The sequence below is a fragment of the Scyliorhinus torazame genome, chromosome 10 (assembly GCF_047496885.1).
Source record: "Scyliorhinus torazame isolate Kashiwa2021f chromosome 10, sScyTor2.1, whole genome shotgun sequence".
Taxonomy (NCBI): Eukaryota; Metazoa; Chordata; class Chondrichthyes; order Carcharhiniformes; family Scyliorhinidae; genus Scyliorhinus; species Scyliorhinus torazame.
In genome coordinates, this window is record NC_092716.1 from 129,794,641 (window position 1) to 129,812,760 (window position 18,120).

General features: G+C 51.0%; 1 protein-coding gene across 1 annotated transcript in view; it reads right to left on the reverse strand.

Moving 5' to 3' along the window:
* Window positions 1–18,120, reverse strand: part of LOC140430251 (protein kinase C and casein kinase II substrate protein 3-like) — a 244,603-nt gene that overhangs the window by 85,988 nt on the left and 140,495 nt on the right. The window contains exons 3-4 of the mRNA XM_072517678.1: window positions 2,598–2,685; window positions 2,268–2,424 (exon numbers count right to left, since the gene is read on the reverse strand). Coding sequence (XP_072373779.1) covers window positions 2,268–2,424; window positions 2,598–2,685 — 245 coding nt within the window. The remainder of the gene's footprint in view (window positions 1–2,267; window positions 2,425–2,597; window positions 2,686–18,120) is intronic.

The window sequence follows — 18,120 nt, forward strand, 5'->3', positions numbered from 1 at the left end:
TGGTGAGTGGCAAACTGCAAGGGGAGGCGGTGGTATTAGTCAACGTGTATGCCCCGAACTGGGATGATGCCAATTTTATGAGGCGTATGTTAGGACGAATCCCGGACATAGAAGTAGGGAAGTTGGTAATGGGTGGAGACTTTAATACGGTGCAGGACCCAGGGCTGGACAGATCGAGGTCCAGGACCGAAAGGAGGCCGGCTGCAGCTAGGGTGCTTAAGGATTTTATGGAGCAGATGGGAGGAGTAGATCCCTGGAGATTTAGTAGACCTAGGAGTAAGGAGTTTTCGTTTTTCTCCTAAGTACACAAAGTATTTTCACGAATAGATTTTTTTGTTTTGGGAAGGGCACTGATCCCAAAGGTGACGGGGACGGAGAACACGGCTATAGCCATCTCGGATCATGCTCCACACTGGGTGGACCAGGAGAAAGGGGAAGAAAAACAACAGCTTCCACCCTGGAGAATGGACATGGATTATTGGCAGATGAGGGTGTGTGTTTAAGGGTGAGGGGGTGTATTGAAAGGTACTTGGAACTTAATGATAATGGGGAGGTACAGGTGGGAGTGGTCTGGGAGGCACTGAAGGCAGTGGTTAGAGGGGAGCTGATATCTATTAGGGCACATAAAGGAAAGCAGGAGGGTAGGGAAAGGGAGCGGTTGTTGAAAGAACTTCTGAGGGTGGACAGACAATACGCGGAGGCACCGGAGGAGGGACTGTACAGGGAAAGGCAAAGGCTACATGTAGAATTTGACTTGTTGACTACGGGTAATGCAGAGGCACAATGGAGGAAGGCGGCGCCCCCCCCCTCCTCCTCCCACAGGCCCCCCCCCGCTCCTCCTCCCCGTCCCATAGCGCCCCCATCATCCTCCCACAGCGCCCCCCCTCCTCCACCTCCCCCAGCGGCCCCCCTCCTCCACCTCCCCCAGCGGCCCCCTCCTCCACCTCCCCCAGCGGCCCCCCTCCTCCACCTCCCCCAGCGGCCCCCCCTCCTCCTCCCACAGCGCCCCCCCTCCTCCTCCCACAGCGCCCGCCCTCCTCCTCCCACAGCGCCCCCCCCTCCTCCTCCCACAGCGCCCCCCCCTCCTCCTCCCACAGCGCCCCCCCTCCTCCTCCCACAGCGCCCCCCCTCCTCCTCCCACAGCGCCCCCCCTCCTCCTCCCACAGCGCCCCCCCTCCTCCTCCCACAGCGCCCCCCCCTCCTCCTCCCACAGCGCCCCCCCTCCTCCTCCCACAGCGCCCCCTCCTCCTCCTCCCACAGCGCCCCCCCTCCTCCTCCCACAGCGCCCCCCCTCCTCCTCCCACAGCGCCCCCCCACCTCCTCCTCCCACAGCGCCCCCCCACCTCCTCCCACAGCGCCCCCCCTCCTCCTCCCACAGCGCCCCCCCTCCTCCTCCCACAGCGCTCCCCCACCTCCTCCTCCCACAGCGCCCCCCTCGCTCCTCCTCCCCCTCCCATAGCGCCCCCATCATCCTTCCACAGCGCCCCCCCCTCCTCCTCCCACAGCAGCCCCCCCTCCTCCTCCCAAAGAGCCCCCCCCGCCTCCTCCCACAGCGCCCCCCCGCCTCCTCCCACAGCGCCCCCCCTCCTCCTTCTCACGCAGTGCCACTCCCCCTCCTCCCCACAGCAGCCCCCCCTCCTCCTCACACAGCACCTCCCCTCCTCCTCCTCACGCAGTGCCCCTCTCACCTCCTCCTCCCACAGCGCCCCTCTCACCTCCTCCTCCTCCCACAGCGACCCCCCCTCCTCCTCCCAAAACCCCCCCCACCTCCCACAGCAGCCCCCCTCTTGCCTCCTCCCACAGCGACCCCCCCTCCTCCTCCCAAAACCCCCCCCACCTCCCACAGCAGCCCCCCTCTTGCCTCCTCCCACAGCGGCCCACCCTCCTCCCAAACCCCCCCCCCCTCGCCTCCTCCCACACGCTCCTCCCCCAGCGGCCCCCTCTCGCCTCCTCCCCCAGCGGCGCCACCCCCGCCGCCGCACGGCGCCTCCTGCTTTCTCCCAACAGCCTGTCCCCCCCCACTCTTACAGTGTGACACCTAGGGGGATGTAGTGACCCCACGGGGGTGGGGTGCAGTGACCCCACTGGGCCAGGACAAAGTGCTGGTGCTGATTTCCTCTCCCCCTCGCTTGTGTGGACTCAGTGCTCTGAGAGAGAGACACACTCCAGTGGTGAAGACACACTGCCTGACAGCATTCACTTGTTGACTGTGCTCAGTGGGATGGGCGCTGCAGTTTTGGGGCTATTCTGCTCTCCCAGACACCTACCCTTGTCCACTAGGGTTTTCCATTTCTGGGACCAGTTGGTCAGTTGCTGCGCGTACTGCTTCTCAATATGGGACCGTTCCTGGAAACAGCTGAGCAGGTCATTGCAGAGCCGGTGACCGTCGTCAAAACGCCTGACCGTTCGCCTGTACTGTCCTGGCTACAGAGAGAGGAGAGACACAGTGAGCAGAACTGAAACACAGGAAGAGGGAGAGAAACATCACATGGTAACCGGGAGGAGAAATATCACACGGTAACCGAGAAACATGGCTGTGTGTGCAGTTGGGGCATGGTGGGGGAATTGTGGATGTGAGGGCAGGGCATATGACTGACCTCCCAGAAGCTCTCCGCTGTCCCATCATCCTTTGCCACTGACATGGCTGTTGTTTCCTTGCAGCACAGAATTTTGGCGGCTTTTGTTCTGTTGAAGAAAACATTATGCAGTTAATGGAAAGACCAGGCTGATGGGAATTTACAAAAGTAGCTTGGCTGTTGCATCTCAGGTAGGGCCTTCACCCAGTGCCCTGGGCAGCTTCAGTGTGGTGGGAGAACTGAGAGTCTGTTTGATTATATTCTGTGACCATTTTGAAACGTGCAGATGAACAGAGAGACCTTGGTGACCATGTACACAAATCCAGGGCAAGGTGCAGGTGCTTAAAAAGCAGATGAGTGACTTTGCTTTACGAAGAGGGGAACAGAATATGAAAGCAAAGAATGTTGAAACTTTAGTTAGGCCTCAGCTGAAATATTGTGGATAATCTAGGCTTCAGGAAAAGGATCCTAGAAAGTTGCAGAGAATGTTTACCAGCATATCACTGCTGATGACGGACTTCAGTTCAGAGGAGAGATCAGAAACATTAAGATTCTGGAACAGAGAAAATAAAGAGATGACCTAATCGAGATTTTTAAGGTATGTTTTGGTAGTGTGGACAGAGAAAAACGATTCCCTCTGGTGAGTGGATCAATAATTCAGGGTCAGGACTTCCGGGTGCGGCGATGACCAGCTGAGTCGCACGTTTCGGCAGCTCCCGGTGGAACGGACTTTTGGGCTCTTGATAGGAGCCCCAACGGCAATTTTAATGGCAAATAACACTGTGCGGTAATCTAGAAGGGAATACCCCCGGGACACGGATGGAAAAAAGAGAGGAAAGTAGCCGGATTGCGGTGGATCCTCTAGAGCAGCGGCCAGGAAGGCAGGCACAAAGCAAGATGGCGTCGGAAGGAGGCAGTTTAATATGGGGCCCTGACCAACAAGAGTTCCTGCGGCGTTGCGTAGATGAACTCAAAAAGGAGATGAAGAAGGAGCTGTTGGCCCCAATATTACAAGCGATTGAGGGGCTAAAGGAGGAGCAAAAGACCCAGGAACAGGAGCTTCGGGTCGTGAAGGCAAAGGCTGCTGAAATGAGGACGACATACAGGGCCTGGTGGTGAAAACGGAGATCCACGAGGCACAACACAAAAGATGTGTGGAAAGGCTGGAGGTGTTGGAGAATAATGCGAGGAGGAAGAACCTAAGGATTCTTGGTCTTCCCGAAGGTGCAGACGTCGGGGCATATGTGAGCACGATGCTGCACTCGTTAATGGGATCGGAGGCCCCGACAGGTCCGCTGGAGGTGGAGGGAGCCTATCGGGTTATGGCGCGAAGACCGAGGGCTGGAGAAATTCCTCGAGCAATAGTGGTGAGATTTCTCCGATTTAAGGAGAGAGAGATGGTCCTCAGATGGGCAAAGAAAACTCGGAGCAATAGGTGGGAGAATGCGGTGATCCGCGTATATCAAGATTGGAGTGCGGAGGTGGCGAGAAGGAGGGCAAGCTTTAATCGGGCCAAGGCGGTGTTGCATAAAAGGAAGGTCAAATTCGGAATGCTGCAACCGGCAAGACTGTGGGTCACACATCTAGGGAAACACCACTACTTCGAAACGGCAGACGAGGCGTGGACATTTATTGTCGAGGAGAAGCTGGAGTGAGCGGGCCAGAAAAAGAACGCTTGGGACAAAAGTGGGGGGGTGAATTTGTGGGATGAAGGGGGGGAAAAGGGGGAAGAGAGGACTTCCCAAGTTGTTAAACCTGCGACCCTGTAACTTCTCTCTCTTCCCCATGTCGTGGGGGAGGGGGTGAGGGAGGATGAGGAGCTGAGGGCGCCGGCCATTGGGGGCGGGGCCAAAAGGGAAGCGCGGGCTTTGTTCCCGCGCTATGGTAATCATGGCGGGAACAGGGAAGCAGGAAGGAGGGCCTCGCACAGTGTGAGCCGAGGTCACGGGGGGAAGCCGAGGTTGGCCAGAGTTTGCTGACTTCTGGGAGCAACATGAGGGGGTCCAATTACGCTAGCTTGGGATCTAGCGGGGGGGGGGGGGGGGTGTTAACTGGGTTGCTGCTGCTGGGGAGAAGGGGGAGCTGGTATGGGAGGGGGGGTTCGGGGCGGGGGGGGCGCCGAATGGGGGGGATATAGCTACGTGGGAACCGGGCGAGGAACTGGATTGAAAAAGGAAATGGCTAGTCGTCAAGGGGGGGGGGGGTAAAGAGCCCCCTAACCCGGTTGATCACGTGGAATGTGAGAGGGCTGAACGGGCCGATTAAGAGGGCACGGGTACTCGCACACCTAAAGAAACTTAAGGCAGATGTGGTTATGCTTCAGGAGACGCATCTGAAGCTGATAGACCAGGTTAGACTTCGCAAAGGATGGGTGGGGCAGGTGTTTCATTCGGGGCTAGATGCAAAAAACAGGGGGGTGGCCATACTAGTGAGGAAGCGGGTAATGTTTGAGGCAAAGACTATAGTGGCGGATAGTGGGGGCAGATACGTGATGGTGAGTGGCAAACTGCAAGGGGAGGCGGTGGTATTAGTCAACGTGTATGCCCCAAACTGGGATGATGCCAATTTTATGAGGCGTATGTTAGGACGAATCCCGGACATAGAAGTAGGTAATGGGTGGAGACTTTAATACGGTGCAGGACCCAGGGCTGGACAGATCGAGGTCCAGGACCGAAAGGAGGCCGGCTGCAGCTAGGTTGCTTAAGGATTTTATGGAGCAGATGGGAGGAGTAGATCCCTGGAGATTTAGTAGACCTAGGAGTAAGGAGTTTTCGTTTTTCTCCTATGTACACAAAGTATTTTCACGAATAGATTTTTTTGTTTTGGGAAGGGCACTGATCCCAAAGGTGACGGGGACGGAGTACACGGCTATAGCCATCTCGGATCATGCTCCACACTGGGTGGACCAGGAGATAGGGGAAGAAAAACAACAGCTTCTACCCTGGAGAATGGACATGGATTATTGGCAGATGAGGGTGTGTGTTTAAGGGTGAGGGGGTGTATTGAAAGGTACTTGGAACTTAATGATAATGGGGAGGTACAGGTGGGAGTGGTCTGGGAGGCACTGAAGGCAGTGGTTAGAGGGGAGCTGATATCTATTAGGGCACATAAAGGAAAGCAGGAGGGTAGGGAAAGGGAGCGGTTGTTGAAAGAACTTCTGAGGGTGGACAGACAATACGCGGAGGCACCGGAGGAGGGACTGTACAGGGAAAGGCAAAGGCTACATGTAGAATTTGACTTGTTGACTACGGGTAATGTAGAGGCACAATGGAGGAAGGCACAGGGTGTACAGTACGAATATGGGGAGAAGGCGAGTAGGTTGTTGGCCCACCAACTGAGGAAAAGGGGAGCAGCGAGAGAGATGGGGGGGGTGAGAGATGAGGAGGGAGAGATGGAGCGGGGAACGGAGAGAGTGAATGGAGTGTTCAAGGCATTTTATGAAAGATTATATGAAGCGCAGCCCCCGGACGGGAAGGAGAGAATGATGTGCTTTCTGGATCAGCTGGAATTTCCTAAGGTGGAGGAGCAGGAGAGAGTTTGGCTGGGAGCACAGATTGAGATCGAGGAAGTAGTGAAAGGGATTGGGAGCATGCAGGCGGGGAAGGCCCCGGGACCAGACGGATTCCCAGTTGAATTCTATAAGAAATATTTGGACTTGCTGGTCCCGCTGCTGATGAGAACCTTTAATGAGGCGAGGGAAAGGGGGCAGCTGCCCTCGACTATGTCAGAGGCAACGATATCGCTCCTCCTAAAGAAGGAAAAAGACCCGCTGCAATGCGGGTCATACAGGCCCATTTCCCTCCTGAATGTGGATGCTAAGATTCTGGCCAAGGTAATGGCAATGAGGATAGAGGATTGTGTCCCGGGGGTGGTCCATGAGGACCAAACTTGGTTTGTGAAGGGGAGACAGCTAAATACAAATATACGGAGGCTGCTAGGGGTAATGATGATGCCCCCACCAGAGGGGGAAGCGGAGATAGTGGTGGCGATGGATGCCGAGAAAGCATTTGATAGAGTGGAGTGGGATTATTTGTGGGAGGTGTTGAGGAGATTTGGCTTTGGGGATGGGTATATCAGGTGGGTACAGTTGCTGTATAGGGCCGCGATGGCGAGCGTGGTCACGAATGGACGGGAGTCTGACTATTTTCGGCTCCATAGAGGGACGAGGCAGGGATGTCCTCTGTCCCCGTTATTGTTTGCATTGGCAATTGAACCCCTGGCCATAGCACTGAGGGGTTCCAGGAAGTGGAGGGGAGTACTTAGGGGGGGGAGAAGAACATCGGGTATCTCTGTATGCGGATGATTTGTTGCTATATGTGGCGGACCCGGCGGAGGGGATGCCAGAGATAATGCGGATACTTGGGGAGTTTGGGGATTTTTCAGGGTATAAACTGAACATGGGGAAAAGTGAGTTATTTGTGGTGCATCCGGGAGAGCAGAGCAGAGAGATAGAGGATTTACCGTTGAGGAAGGTAACAAGGGACTTCCAGTACCTGGGGATCCAGATAGCCAAGAATTGGGGTACATTACATAGGCTTAATTTAACACGGTTGGTGGAACAGATGGAGGAGGATTTCAAGAGATGGGACATGGTGTCCCTGTCATTGGCAGGTAGGGTGCAGGCGGTTAAAATGGTGGTCCTCCCGAGATTCCTTTTTGTGTTCCAGTGCCTCCCGGTGGTGATCACGAAGGCTTTTTTCAAAAGAATTGAGAAGAGCATTATGAGTTTTGTGTGGGCTGGGAAGACCCCGAGAGTGAGGCGGGGATTCTTGCAGCGTAGTAGGGACAGTGGGGGGCTGGCACTACCGAGCCTAAGTGAGTACTACTGGGCCGCCAATGTTTCAATGGTGTGTAAGTGGATGGGAGAAGGGGAGGGAGCGGCGTGGAAGAGATTGGAGAGGGCGTCCTGCAGGGGGACTAGCCTGCAAACAATGGTGACGGCGCCGTTGCCGTTCTCACCAAAGAAATACACCACAAGCCCGGTGGTGGTGGCTACATTGAAAATTTGGGGGCAGTGGAGACGGCATAGGGGAGGGACGGGAGCTTCGGTGCGGTCCCCGATAAGAAACAATCATAGGTTCGTTTCGGTGAGAATGGATGGGGGATTTGGAGCATGGCAAAGAGCTAGGGTAGTACAACTAAGAGATCTATTTGTAGATGGGATATTTGAGAGTCTGGGAGCGCTGACGGAGAAATATGGGTTGCCCCAAGGGAATGCATTTTGGTATATGCAATTGAGGGCTTTTGCGAGGCAACAGGTGAGGGAATTCCCGCAGCTCCCGACGCAGGAAGTGCAGGATAGAGTGATCTCAGAGACATGGGTGGGGGACGGTAAGGTGGCGGACAGATACAGGGAGATGAGGGATGAGGGGGAGATCATGGTAGATGAGCTGAAAGGGAAATGGGAAGAACTGGGGGAGGAGATTGAGGAGGGGCTGTGGGCTGATGCCCTACGTAGGGTAAACTCATCGTCCTCGTGTGCCAGGCTAAGCCTGATACAATTTAAGGTGCTACACAGGGCGCATATGACTGGAGCACGCCTTAGTAAATTTTTGGGGGTAGAGGATAGGTGTGCGAGATGCTCGAGAGGCCCAGCGAATCACACCCACATGTTCTGGTCATGCCCGGCACTACAGGGGTTCTGGGTGGGGTGGCAAAGGTGCTTTCGAAGGGGGTCCGGGTCGAACCAAGCTGGGGGTTGGCTATATTTGGGGTTGCAGAAGAGCCGGGAGTGCAGGAGGCGAGAGAGGCTGACGTGTTGGCCTTTGCGTCCCTATTAGCCCGGCGCAGGATATTGTTAAGGTGGAAGGAAGCCAAACCCCCGGGTGTGGAGACCTGGATAAACGATATCGCAGGGTTTATAAAGTTAGAACGGATTAAGTTTGTGTTAAGGGGTTCGGCTCAGGGGTTCACCAGGCGGTGGCAACCGTTCGTCGACTACCTCACAGAAAGATAGAGGTAATGGAAAAGAAGTAGACAACAGCAGCAACCCAGGGGGGAGGGGGGGGGGGAGGAATCGGATGGACCCTCAGGGATGTTATTGTATATGTATAGGTATTTGGTATATGTAATTGTATATTGGATTGTTGGATTGTATTTTTGGAGAGTATTTATTTTGGACAAGGCAGTTGCCATTTAGTTTTGTTTTTTGTTTTTGTTTATATATTGCTTATTTATTTGTTTAAAACTGGCCACGGTTATTTATATTGCTTTATTGTTGTGTAAAAGAAACACTACGTATTGTTACGTTTGGCCAAAAAACTTGAATAAAATATATATTTTAAAAAAATAATTCAGGGTCAGAGGTTTATTTTGATCGAATAAAATCCAGGGGGTCACAAGAAGTTTATTTCACAGAGTTATCGCGATCTAAAAGCAAATCTCAAAATTAAGAGCTGCTGAAAGGTCATTTTAGAATCTTAAAAGTTATGAGAATACGGAACTTTCTGGACAAATACTAGGGATTCAGAATAAGCATGACTGCACTTTCAAAGAGCCAGTGTGAAGTATAATGGGCTGAATGGCCTTCAGTGCAGTAGGTTTCTCAGAGGACCATTTGGCCAAATCAGAAGACACCTGGCAGATTAATTTCAATGCAGCAAAATGTGAGGTAATGCATTTTGGGAGAAGAAACATGGGGAGACAATGCTACAACTTTGCCGGGAGTACAGGAGCAGAGGGACCTCGGGGTTCAAGTGCATAATTCTCTGAAGGTGGAGGCCAGGCAAGTTGAAACATTTGTTAAGAAGGATTATAGCATCCTTGGGTTTATAAATAAAGGCATCGAGTATAAAAGCAAGGAAGTGATGTTACACCTCTACAAATCATTGGCCAGACCACATTTGGAGTATTGTGTTCAGTTCTGGACACCTTATTGAAGGAAGGATGTTAAAGCCCTGGAGAGAGTGCAGGGGAGATTTACGAGAATGAGACCAGGAAGGGCAGCACGGTGGCGCAGTGGTTAGCACTGCTGCCTCACAGCGCTGAGGTCCCAGGTTCGACCCCGGTTCTGGGTCACTGTCCGTGTGGAGTTTGCACATTCTCCCAGTGTTTGCGTGGGTTTCGCCCCCACAACCCAATATGCAGGGTAGGTGGATTGGCCATGCTAAATTGCCCCTTGATTGGACAAAATGAATTGGGTACTCAAAATGTATTTTTTAAAAAAAGAATGATACCAGGAATGAGGAACTTTAGATACAAGGAAAGATTAGAGAAATTGGGTTTGTTCTCCTTGGAGCGGGGAAGATTAAGAGGTGACCTTACTGAGGTGTTTAAAATGATTAACAATTTTGACAGGGTAAAGAAGGATATTCTGTTTGCACTGGTTGGTATGTCAGTGACTCGGGGTCACAATTCCAAGATGGTCAGCAAGAGAGCTAGGAGTGAGATGAGGAGAAACTGCTTTACTCAGAGAGTTGTTGGGGTTTGGCATGTGCTGCCTGGGAGAGTGGTGCAGCTGGATTCCACAGGAGGTTTCAAAAGAGAGCTGGATATATATTTGAAAGTGATGAATTTACAGGGCTACGGAGATCGGGCCGGGGAAAGGGACTAGCTAGATTGCTCTTTTGGGAGCCGGCGCAGACACTATGGGCAGAACGGCCTCCATCTCCAACTCCATCTACACGTTTGCTGAAAACACGGCCGTAGTGGGTCGGATCTCGAACAATGATGAATCAAAGTACGGGGCGTTGTGTAACAACAACAATCTCTCCTCAATGCCAGCAAAACTAAAGGGCTGGTCATGGTCTTCAGGAAGCAAAGTACTGTACACACCCCGGTCAGCATCAACAGGTGAAGATCGTAAACAGCTTCAAATTCCTAGGTGTGCACATCTCCAACCTGTCCTGCTTCATGCACGTCGACGCGACGACCAAGAAAGCAAAACAGCGTCTATACTTTCTCAGGAAACTAATGAAATTCGGCATGTCCACATGACTTACCAATCTTTACAAGTACACCACAGAAAGCATCCCATCTGGCTGCATCACAGCCTGGTATGGCAACTGCTCGGCCCAAGACCGTAAGAAATTACAGACACCACCCAGTCCATCACACAAACCCGCCTCCCATCCATTGACTCCGACTCCACCTCCTGCTGCCTTGGGAAAGTGGGCAGCATAATCAAAGACCCCTCCCACCCGGTTTACTCACTCTTCCAGATTCTTCCATCAGGCAGGACAAACAAAAGTCTGAGAACACACACCAACAGATTCAAAAGCAGCTTCTTCCCCGCTATTATCAGACTCCTAATCAACCCTCTAATGGACTGATCTGATCTCTTCACACATCCTCTCTACCAAGTAGTATTACACTCCTATATGCTTCACCCGATGCCTGTGTCAATGTATTTACGTTGTGTATTTTCAGAGAATTTACAGTGCAGAAGGAGGCCATTCAGCCCATCAAGTGTGCACCAGCCCTTGGAAAGAGCACCCTACCCAAGCCCACATCTCCACCCTATCCCCGTAACCCCACACCACCTTCTTGGACACGAAGGGCAATTTAGCATAGCCAATCCACCTAACTTGCTGATCTTTGGACTGTGGGAGGAAACCGGAGCACCCGGAGGAAACCCACGCACACACGCGGATAACGTGCAGACTCCGCACAGACAGTGACCCAAGCCAGGAATCGAACCTGGGACTCTGAAGCTGTGAAGCAACTGTGCTAACCACTGTGCTATCCTATTGCCCTATTTATGTTTGCCCTATTATGTATTTTCTTTTCATGTACGGAATGATCTATCCGACCTGCACGCAGAACAATACTTTTCACTGTACTTCGGTACACGTGACAATAAACAAATCCAATCCAATTCTGTGCTGTAACTAACAAACAGTAACAAACAAACGTTAATGAAGAGGATGTAAAGTAATGTGGTCAATAGCAGGAAGACAGAAAGGTGGAGGCACAAAGTCTGGAGCACCAGGTGACACACTGATAGAGCAGGAAGGAGGCAAGGATAAAGAATGAGAAACACAAACACAAAGTACTGTGGTGATGGAAATCCAAATTATAAAAGAAAATACCAGAAATACCCTGCATCTGTGGAGAGAGAAACCGAGTTAACATTTCATGTCAATGTCCTTACTTTCTATCTCACTGAAGTTAGAGATCTAACATGTTTTAAAGCGTCCAGAAGCGTGGTACATTGGCGAGACCATGCAGACGCTGCGACAACGAATGAACGGACATCGCGCAACAATCACCAGGCAGGAATGTTCCCTTCCAGTCGGGAAACACTTCAGCAGTCAAGGGCATTCAGCCTCTGATCTCCGGGTAAGCGTTCTCCAAGGCGGCCTTCAGGACGCGCAACAACGCAGAATCGCCGAGCAGAAACTTACAGCCAAGTTCCGCACACGAGTGCGGCCTCAACCGGGACCTGGGATTCATGTCGCATTACATTGATCCCCCACCATCTGGCCTGCGAAATCCTACCAACTGTCCTGGCTTGATACAATTCACACCTCTTTAACCTGGGGTTACCCCATCTCTGGATCTGTAAAGATTTAATCACCTGCTAATGCTCGCATTCCTAGCATTGTTTGGCATCTTTGAATTTGTCTATATATGTGTTTCTGGAACAGACCTCTTCATTCACCTGAGGAAGGATCAGCGCTCTGAAAGCTAGTGACATCGAAACAAACCTGTTGGACTTTAACCTGGTGTTGTAAGACTTCGTACTGTGCTCACCCTGGTCCAACGCCGACATCTTCACATCATGTTTTAAAGAAATACAGAATCAGGGTACAAAAAACAAATAACAATAAAGCACAGGAACAGACCCTTCGGCCCTACAAGCCTGCACCGACCACGAGTCCCATCTCGACCAACCACCTGCATCCTTCTATACCCCGTCTGTTCATGTGCCTATCCAGATAAGTCTTAAAGGTCGCTAACGTATCTGCCTCAACCACCTCACTTGGCAGTGCATTCCAGGTCACCACCACCCTCTGTGTAAAAATCCTTTCCCGCACATCTACACTAAACCTTTCCCCCCTCACGCTGAACATGTGCATCCTTGAAATTGTCATTTCCGACTGGGAAAAAGCCTCCAACTGTTCACCCTATCTATACCCCTAATAATTTTATAAACTTCTCTGCGGTCGCCCCTCAGCCTCCGTCTCTCTAGGGAGAACAATCCCAGTTTATTCAATCTCTCCTCAAGCTAATACCCTCCATACCAGGCAACATCCTGGTAAACCTTTTCTGTACTCTCTCCAAAGCCGCCACGTCCTTCTGCTAGTGCGGTGCCCAGAATTGGACACAGTATTCCAAATGTGGCCTAACCAACGTTCTACATAACTGTAACATAATGTTTGAGCTTTTATACTCGATACCCCGTCCTACGAAGGCAACGTGCCATATGCTTTCTTTATCACCATTTCCACCCGTGCTGCCAATTTTAAGGATCTGTGGACCTGCACTCCCAGATCTCTCTGTGTCTCTATGCTCCTGATGGTTCTGCCATTTATTTTATAGCTCCCACCTGAATTGGATCTACCAAAATGCATCACCTCGCATTTGTCCGGGTTAAATTCCATCTGCCATTTCTCTGCCTAATTTTGCAGCCTATCTATAATCTGTTGTATTCTCTGACAATCTTCATTACTATCACTGAGGTACCCTCAATAATGATGCTTAGAGATTAAACAGTAAAGAAGGCTTTATTAGGCTAATAACTGTGCTACAGATATGGACGAGAGCTGACTGCTATACAGACCATGAGGCAGGCCTTTATGTATGGCTCCCAGATGGGCGGAGCCAGAGGCGGAGTCCCCAGGGTTACATGATGATAAGGCAGTAACCGTTCATCACAATCACTATCCGCAACTCCCACAATCTTAGTATCATCCGCAAACTTGCTAATCAGGCCCGCTATGTTTTCTTCCAACTTATTTATATATATTACAAACAGCAGAGATCCCAGTACTGATCCCTGTAGGACACCACTAGTTACAGCCCTCCATTCGGAAAAACACCCTTCCACTGCTACCCTCTGTCTTCTATGGCCAAGCCAGTTGTGGATCCATCCAGCTTGTTCATCCCATGTGATTTAATCTTTTGCATCAGCCTGCCATGAGGGACCTTATCAAATGCTTTACTAAAGTCCATGTCGACAACATCCACAGCCCTTCCCTCGTCAATCATTTTTGTAAGCAGCTGGTGGGACAAAATGTTTGAGATAGGGTGCAAGGCAGAAGAGATTTAAAAAAAACATTTTATTAAGGGATTTATAATTTTAAAACAATAAACGGTACAAACACAAATATGAACAGAGTGCAAAAAACATCTCTCACTAATCCCACCTACCCTAAACACAAAGTAGCCTAACTCCCGCCCCGCCCCGCCCCCCCCCCCCCCCCCCCCCCCCCACCGTTTATTGCCTCTGCTGGCAGTTTAGCTTTCCCCGAAGAAGTCGACAAACGGCTGCCCCCTCCGGACGAACCCAAGTTAAATCTCTCAGGGCGAACTTAATTTTCTCAAGTCTGAGAAACCCAGCCATGTCGTTAACCCAAACCTCTCATTTTGGGGGCTTAGAGTCCCTCCACGCGAACAATATCCGTCTCCAGGCTACCAAGGGGACAACGGCCAAAATATCAGCCTCTCTCGTCCCCTAGGTTCCCGGATCGTCCGACACTCCAAAGATCACCACCTCTGGACTCGCGCCACCCTTCTTTTAAGTACCGTGGACATGACATCCGCAAATCCGTGCCAGTATCCCCTAAGCTTCGGGCATGCCCAAAACATATGGACATGTTTCCTGGCCCTCCACCAAACCTCACACACCTGTCCTCTATCCCAAAAAACTTGCTCATCTGGGCCACTGTCATGTGTGCCCGGTGAACCACTTTGAATTGTATCAGGTTGAGCCTGGCACATGAAGACCATAAGACATAGGAGCGGAAGTAAGGCCATTCGGCCCATCGAGTCCACTCCACCATTCAATCATGGCTGATTTCAACTCCATTTACCCGCTCTCTCTTCATAGCCCTTAATTCCTCGAGACGTGTTGACTCTGCTTAAGGCATCCGCCCACAGACCAGCCTCTACCTCCCCCGCCAGCTTATCTTCCCATTTACCCGTTAGCTCTTCTATCTGGGTTTCCTCCCACTCCATAAGCTCTTTGTAGATATCCAAAACCTTACCCTCCCCCACCCCGTTCTAGAAACTACCCTGTCCTGTATCCCCTGTGGCGGTAGGAGCGGAAAGGTCTAAACCTGCCGTCGCAAAAAATCCGTTATCTGCAGATATCGAAACCCATTCCCTCCCGGCAATTCGAACTTCTCCAAATCCTCCAAACAGGGAAAGGTCCCATCAATAAATAGATCCCCCAGCCCCTCAATCCCGGCTCTCTGTCACCTCCAAACCCCCCCCCCCATCCAACCTCCCCAGGTGATTATCACAGTTTGGAGCCCGCTCCGACATTCCCTCCACTCCCATATGCTTCCTCCAGTGCCCCCAGACTCTCAGGGCCGTCACTACCACAGGGCTTGTGGACGGGCCGGCGAGAACGGCAGAGGAGCCGTTACCAATGCCCCCAAACTTGTGCCCTTACATGATGCTACCTCTACTCGCTCCCACGCCGACCCCTCCCACACTACCCACTTCCTGATCATGGCTATATTTGCCGCCCAGTACTAGTTGCTAAAGTTCGGCAGCGCAGCCCACCCCCCCCTCGGCTCCGCTCCAGCAGCACTTGCTTTACTCGCGGGGCTTTACCCGCCCACACAAACCCAGAGATCACCGCATTCACCCGCTCAAAAAAGGCCTTTGGTATAAAAATAGGAAGGCATTGGAAAACAAAAAAAAATCTCGGGAGGAATGTCATTTTCACAGTCTGTACCCTCCCCACCAGTGACAGCAGGAGCACGTCCCACCTCCGGAAGTCCTCCTTCATTTGTTCCCTCCCTCCACTCAGAACAGCAACTCCCCCAGTCTCCTATCCAGTCCCCTCTGTCTGGATCGCAAATACCTCATTTTTAGCCACATTCAATTTGTACCCCGAAAACCGGCAAAATTCCCTTAAGATCCGCATAATCTCCTCCATCCCCCCCGAACGGTTTGGAAATAGATAGGAGCAGGTAGTCTGTGTATAGCGAGACCCTATGTCCGTGTCCCCCCCCCTCCCCCCACCCACACCCCCGTACTATCCCCTTCCAGTCCTTTGATGCTCTTCGGGCCATCGCCAGTGGCTCTAAGATAAAGCAAACAACAGTGGGGAGAGAGGACAAAGAAACATAGAAGACAGGACCAGGAGGAGGCCTTTTGGCCCTTCGAGCCTGCTCTGCCATTCATCACGATCATGGCTGATCATCCATCTCAATAGCCTAATCCTGCTTTCTCCCCATAGCCTTTGATCCTATTCTCCCCAAGTGCTATATACCATCAACTACTTCCTGTGGTAATGAATTCCGCAGGCTCATCACTCTGTGTGAAGAAATGCCTCCTTATCTCTGTCCGAAATGGTTTACCCTGAATCCTCAGGCTATGACCCCTGGTTCTGAACACACCCATCATTGTTAACATCTTCCCTGCAACTACCCTGATTAGTCCTGTTAGAATTTTATAAGTCTCTATGAGATCCCCCCCTCATTCTTCTGAACTCCAGTGAGAACAATCCCAACCTAGTCAATCTCTCCTCATGTGACAGTCCCGCCATCCCTGGAATCAGTCTGGTAAATCTTCCCTGCACTCCCTCAAGAGCAAGAACATCCTTCTTCAGAGAAGGAGACCAAAACTGCACACAATACTCCAGGTGGCCTCACAATGGTGCACAAGGACACCCAGGTCCCACTGCACACTCCCCTCTCCCAACTTACAACCATTCAGGTAGCAATCTGCCTTCCCGTTTTTGCTTCCAAAATGAATAACCTCACAATTATCCAAATTATACTGCATCTGCCATTGATTTGCCCACTCACCCAACCTGTCCAGATCATGCAGTAGGATCCCTGCATCCTCATCATAATTCACCCTCCCATCAAACTTGATATCATCTGCAAGCTTTGAGATGTTACATTTTGTTCCCTCATCCAAATCATTAATATATATTGTGAACAGCTGGAGTCCTAGCACCGATCCCTGGGGTACCTCACTACTGACTGCCTGCCAATTTGAAAAGGACCCACTAATCCAAGCTAGTTTCCTCGCTGCCAACCAGTTTTCTATCCACCTCAATACATTTCCCCCAATCCCATGCGCTTTAATTTTGCACAATAATCTCTTATGCGGGATTTTGTCAAACGCCTTCTGAAAGTCCAAATATACCACATTAACTGGCTCACCCTCATCAACTCGACTGGTTATCTCTTCCAAGATGTCCAACAGATTTGTCAAGCATGATTTTCCCTTCATAAATCCATGCTGACTCTGACTGATCCTGCCACTGCTTTCTAAATGCTCTGCTATAAAGTCCTTGATAATGGATTCAAGCATTTTTCCCACTACCAATGTTAGGCTTACTGGTCTATAATTGCCTGCTTTCTCTCTACCCCCCTTTTTGAATTTCGGAGTGACGTGAGCTACCCTCCAATCTGCAGGGACAGTTCCAGAGTCTATATAATCCCGGAAGATGACCACCAATGCATCCACTATTTCCAGAGCCACCTCCTTAAGCACTCTGGAATCAGATTCTCAGGCCCTGGGGATTTATCCGCCTTCAATCCCATCAATTTTCCCAGCACCATTCCTCTACTAATGTTGATCTCCCTCAGTTCTTCCCTCTCACTAAACCTTTCATTCTGCAACATTTCTGGGATCTGATTTGTGTCCTCTTTTGTGAAGACAGAACCAAAGTATGTATTCAATTGCTCAGCCATTTCTTTGTCCCTTATTATGCATTCCCCTGTTTCTGTCTGTAGGGGGCCTACATTTCTCTTTACCAATCTCTTTCTCTTCACCAATCTCTTTCTCTTCACATATCTATAGAAACTCTTACTGTCAGTCTTTATGTTCCCTGCAAGCTTCCTTTCGTACTGTACTTTCCCCTTCTTAATCAATCCCTTCGTCCTTCTTTGCTAATTTCTAAACTGGTCCCAATCCTCAGACCTATTATTTTTCTTGGCCAGTCTGTATGCTTCTTCCTTGGATCGGATACTATTTCTAATTTCCTTTGTAAACCATGGATTGGCCCTCTTATCCCCTTTGCTTTTGTGCCAGACTGAAATGAACAGTTGCTGTGGTTCCCCCATGCGTTCCATGAATGTTTGCCATTGCCTAGCCACTGTCATCCCTTTAAGTAACTCTCCCCAATCTATCAAGGCCAACTCACACCTACTATCTTCATAGTTCCCTTTATTCAGATTCAACACCCTAGTCTCCAAATCAACTACTTCGCTCTTCATCTTGATAAAAAAATTCTATCACGTTATGGTCGCTCATCCCCAAGGCTTCTCGTACAGCCAGATTGGCAATGGTTCCCTTCTCATTACACAGTACCCAGTCTAAGATTGCCTGCTCTCTAATTGGTTCCTCCACATATTGGTCAAGAAGACTATCTCGTATACACTCCAGGAATTCCTCCTCTGCGGCATTGTGGCTA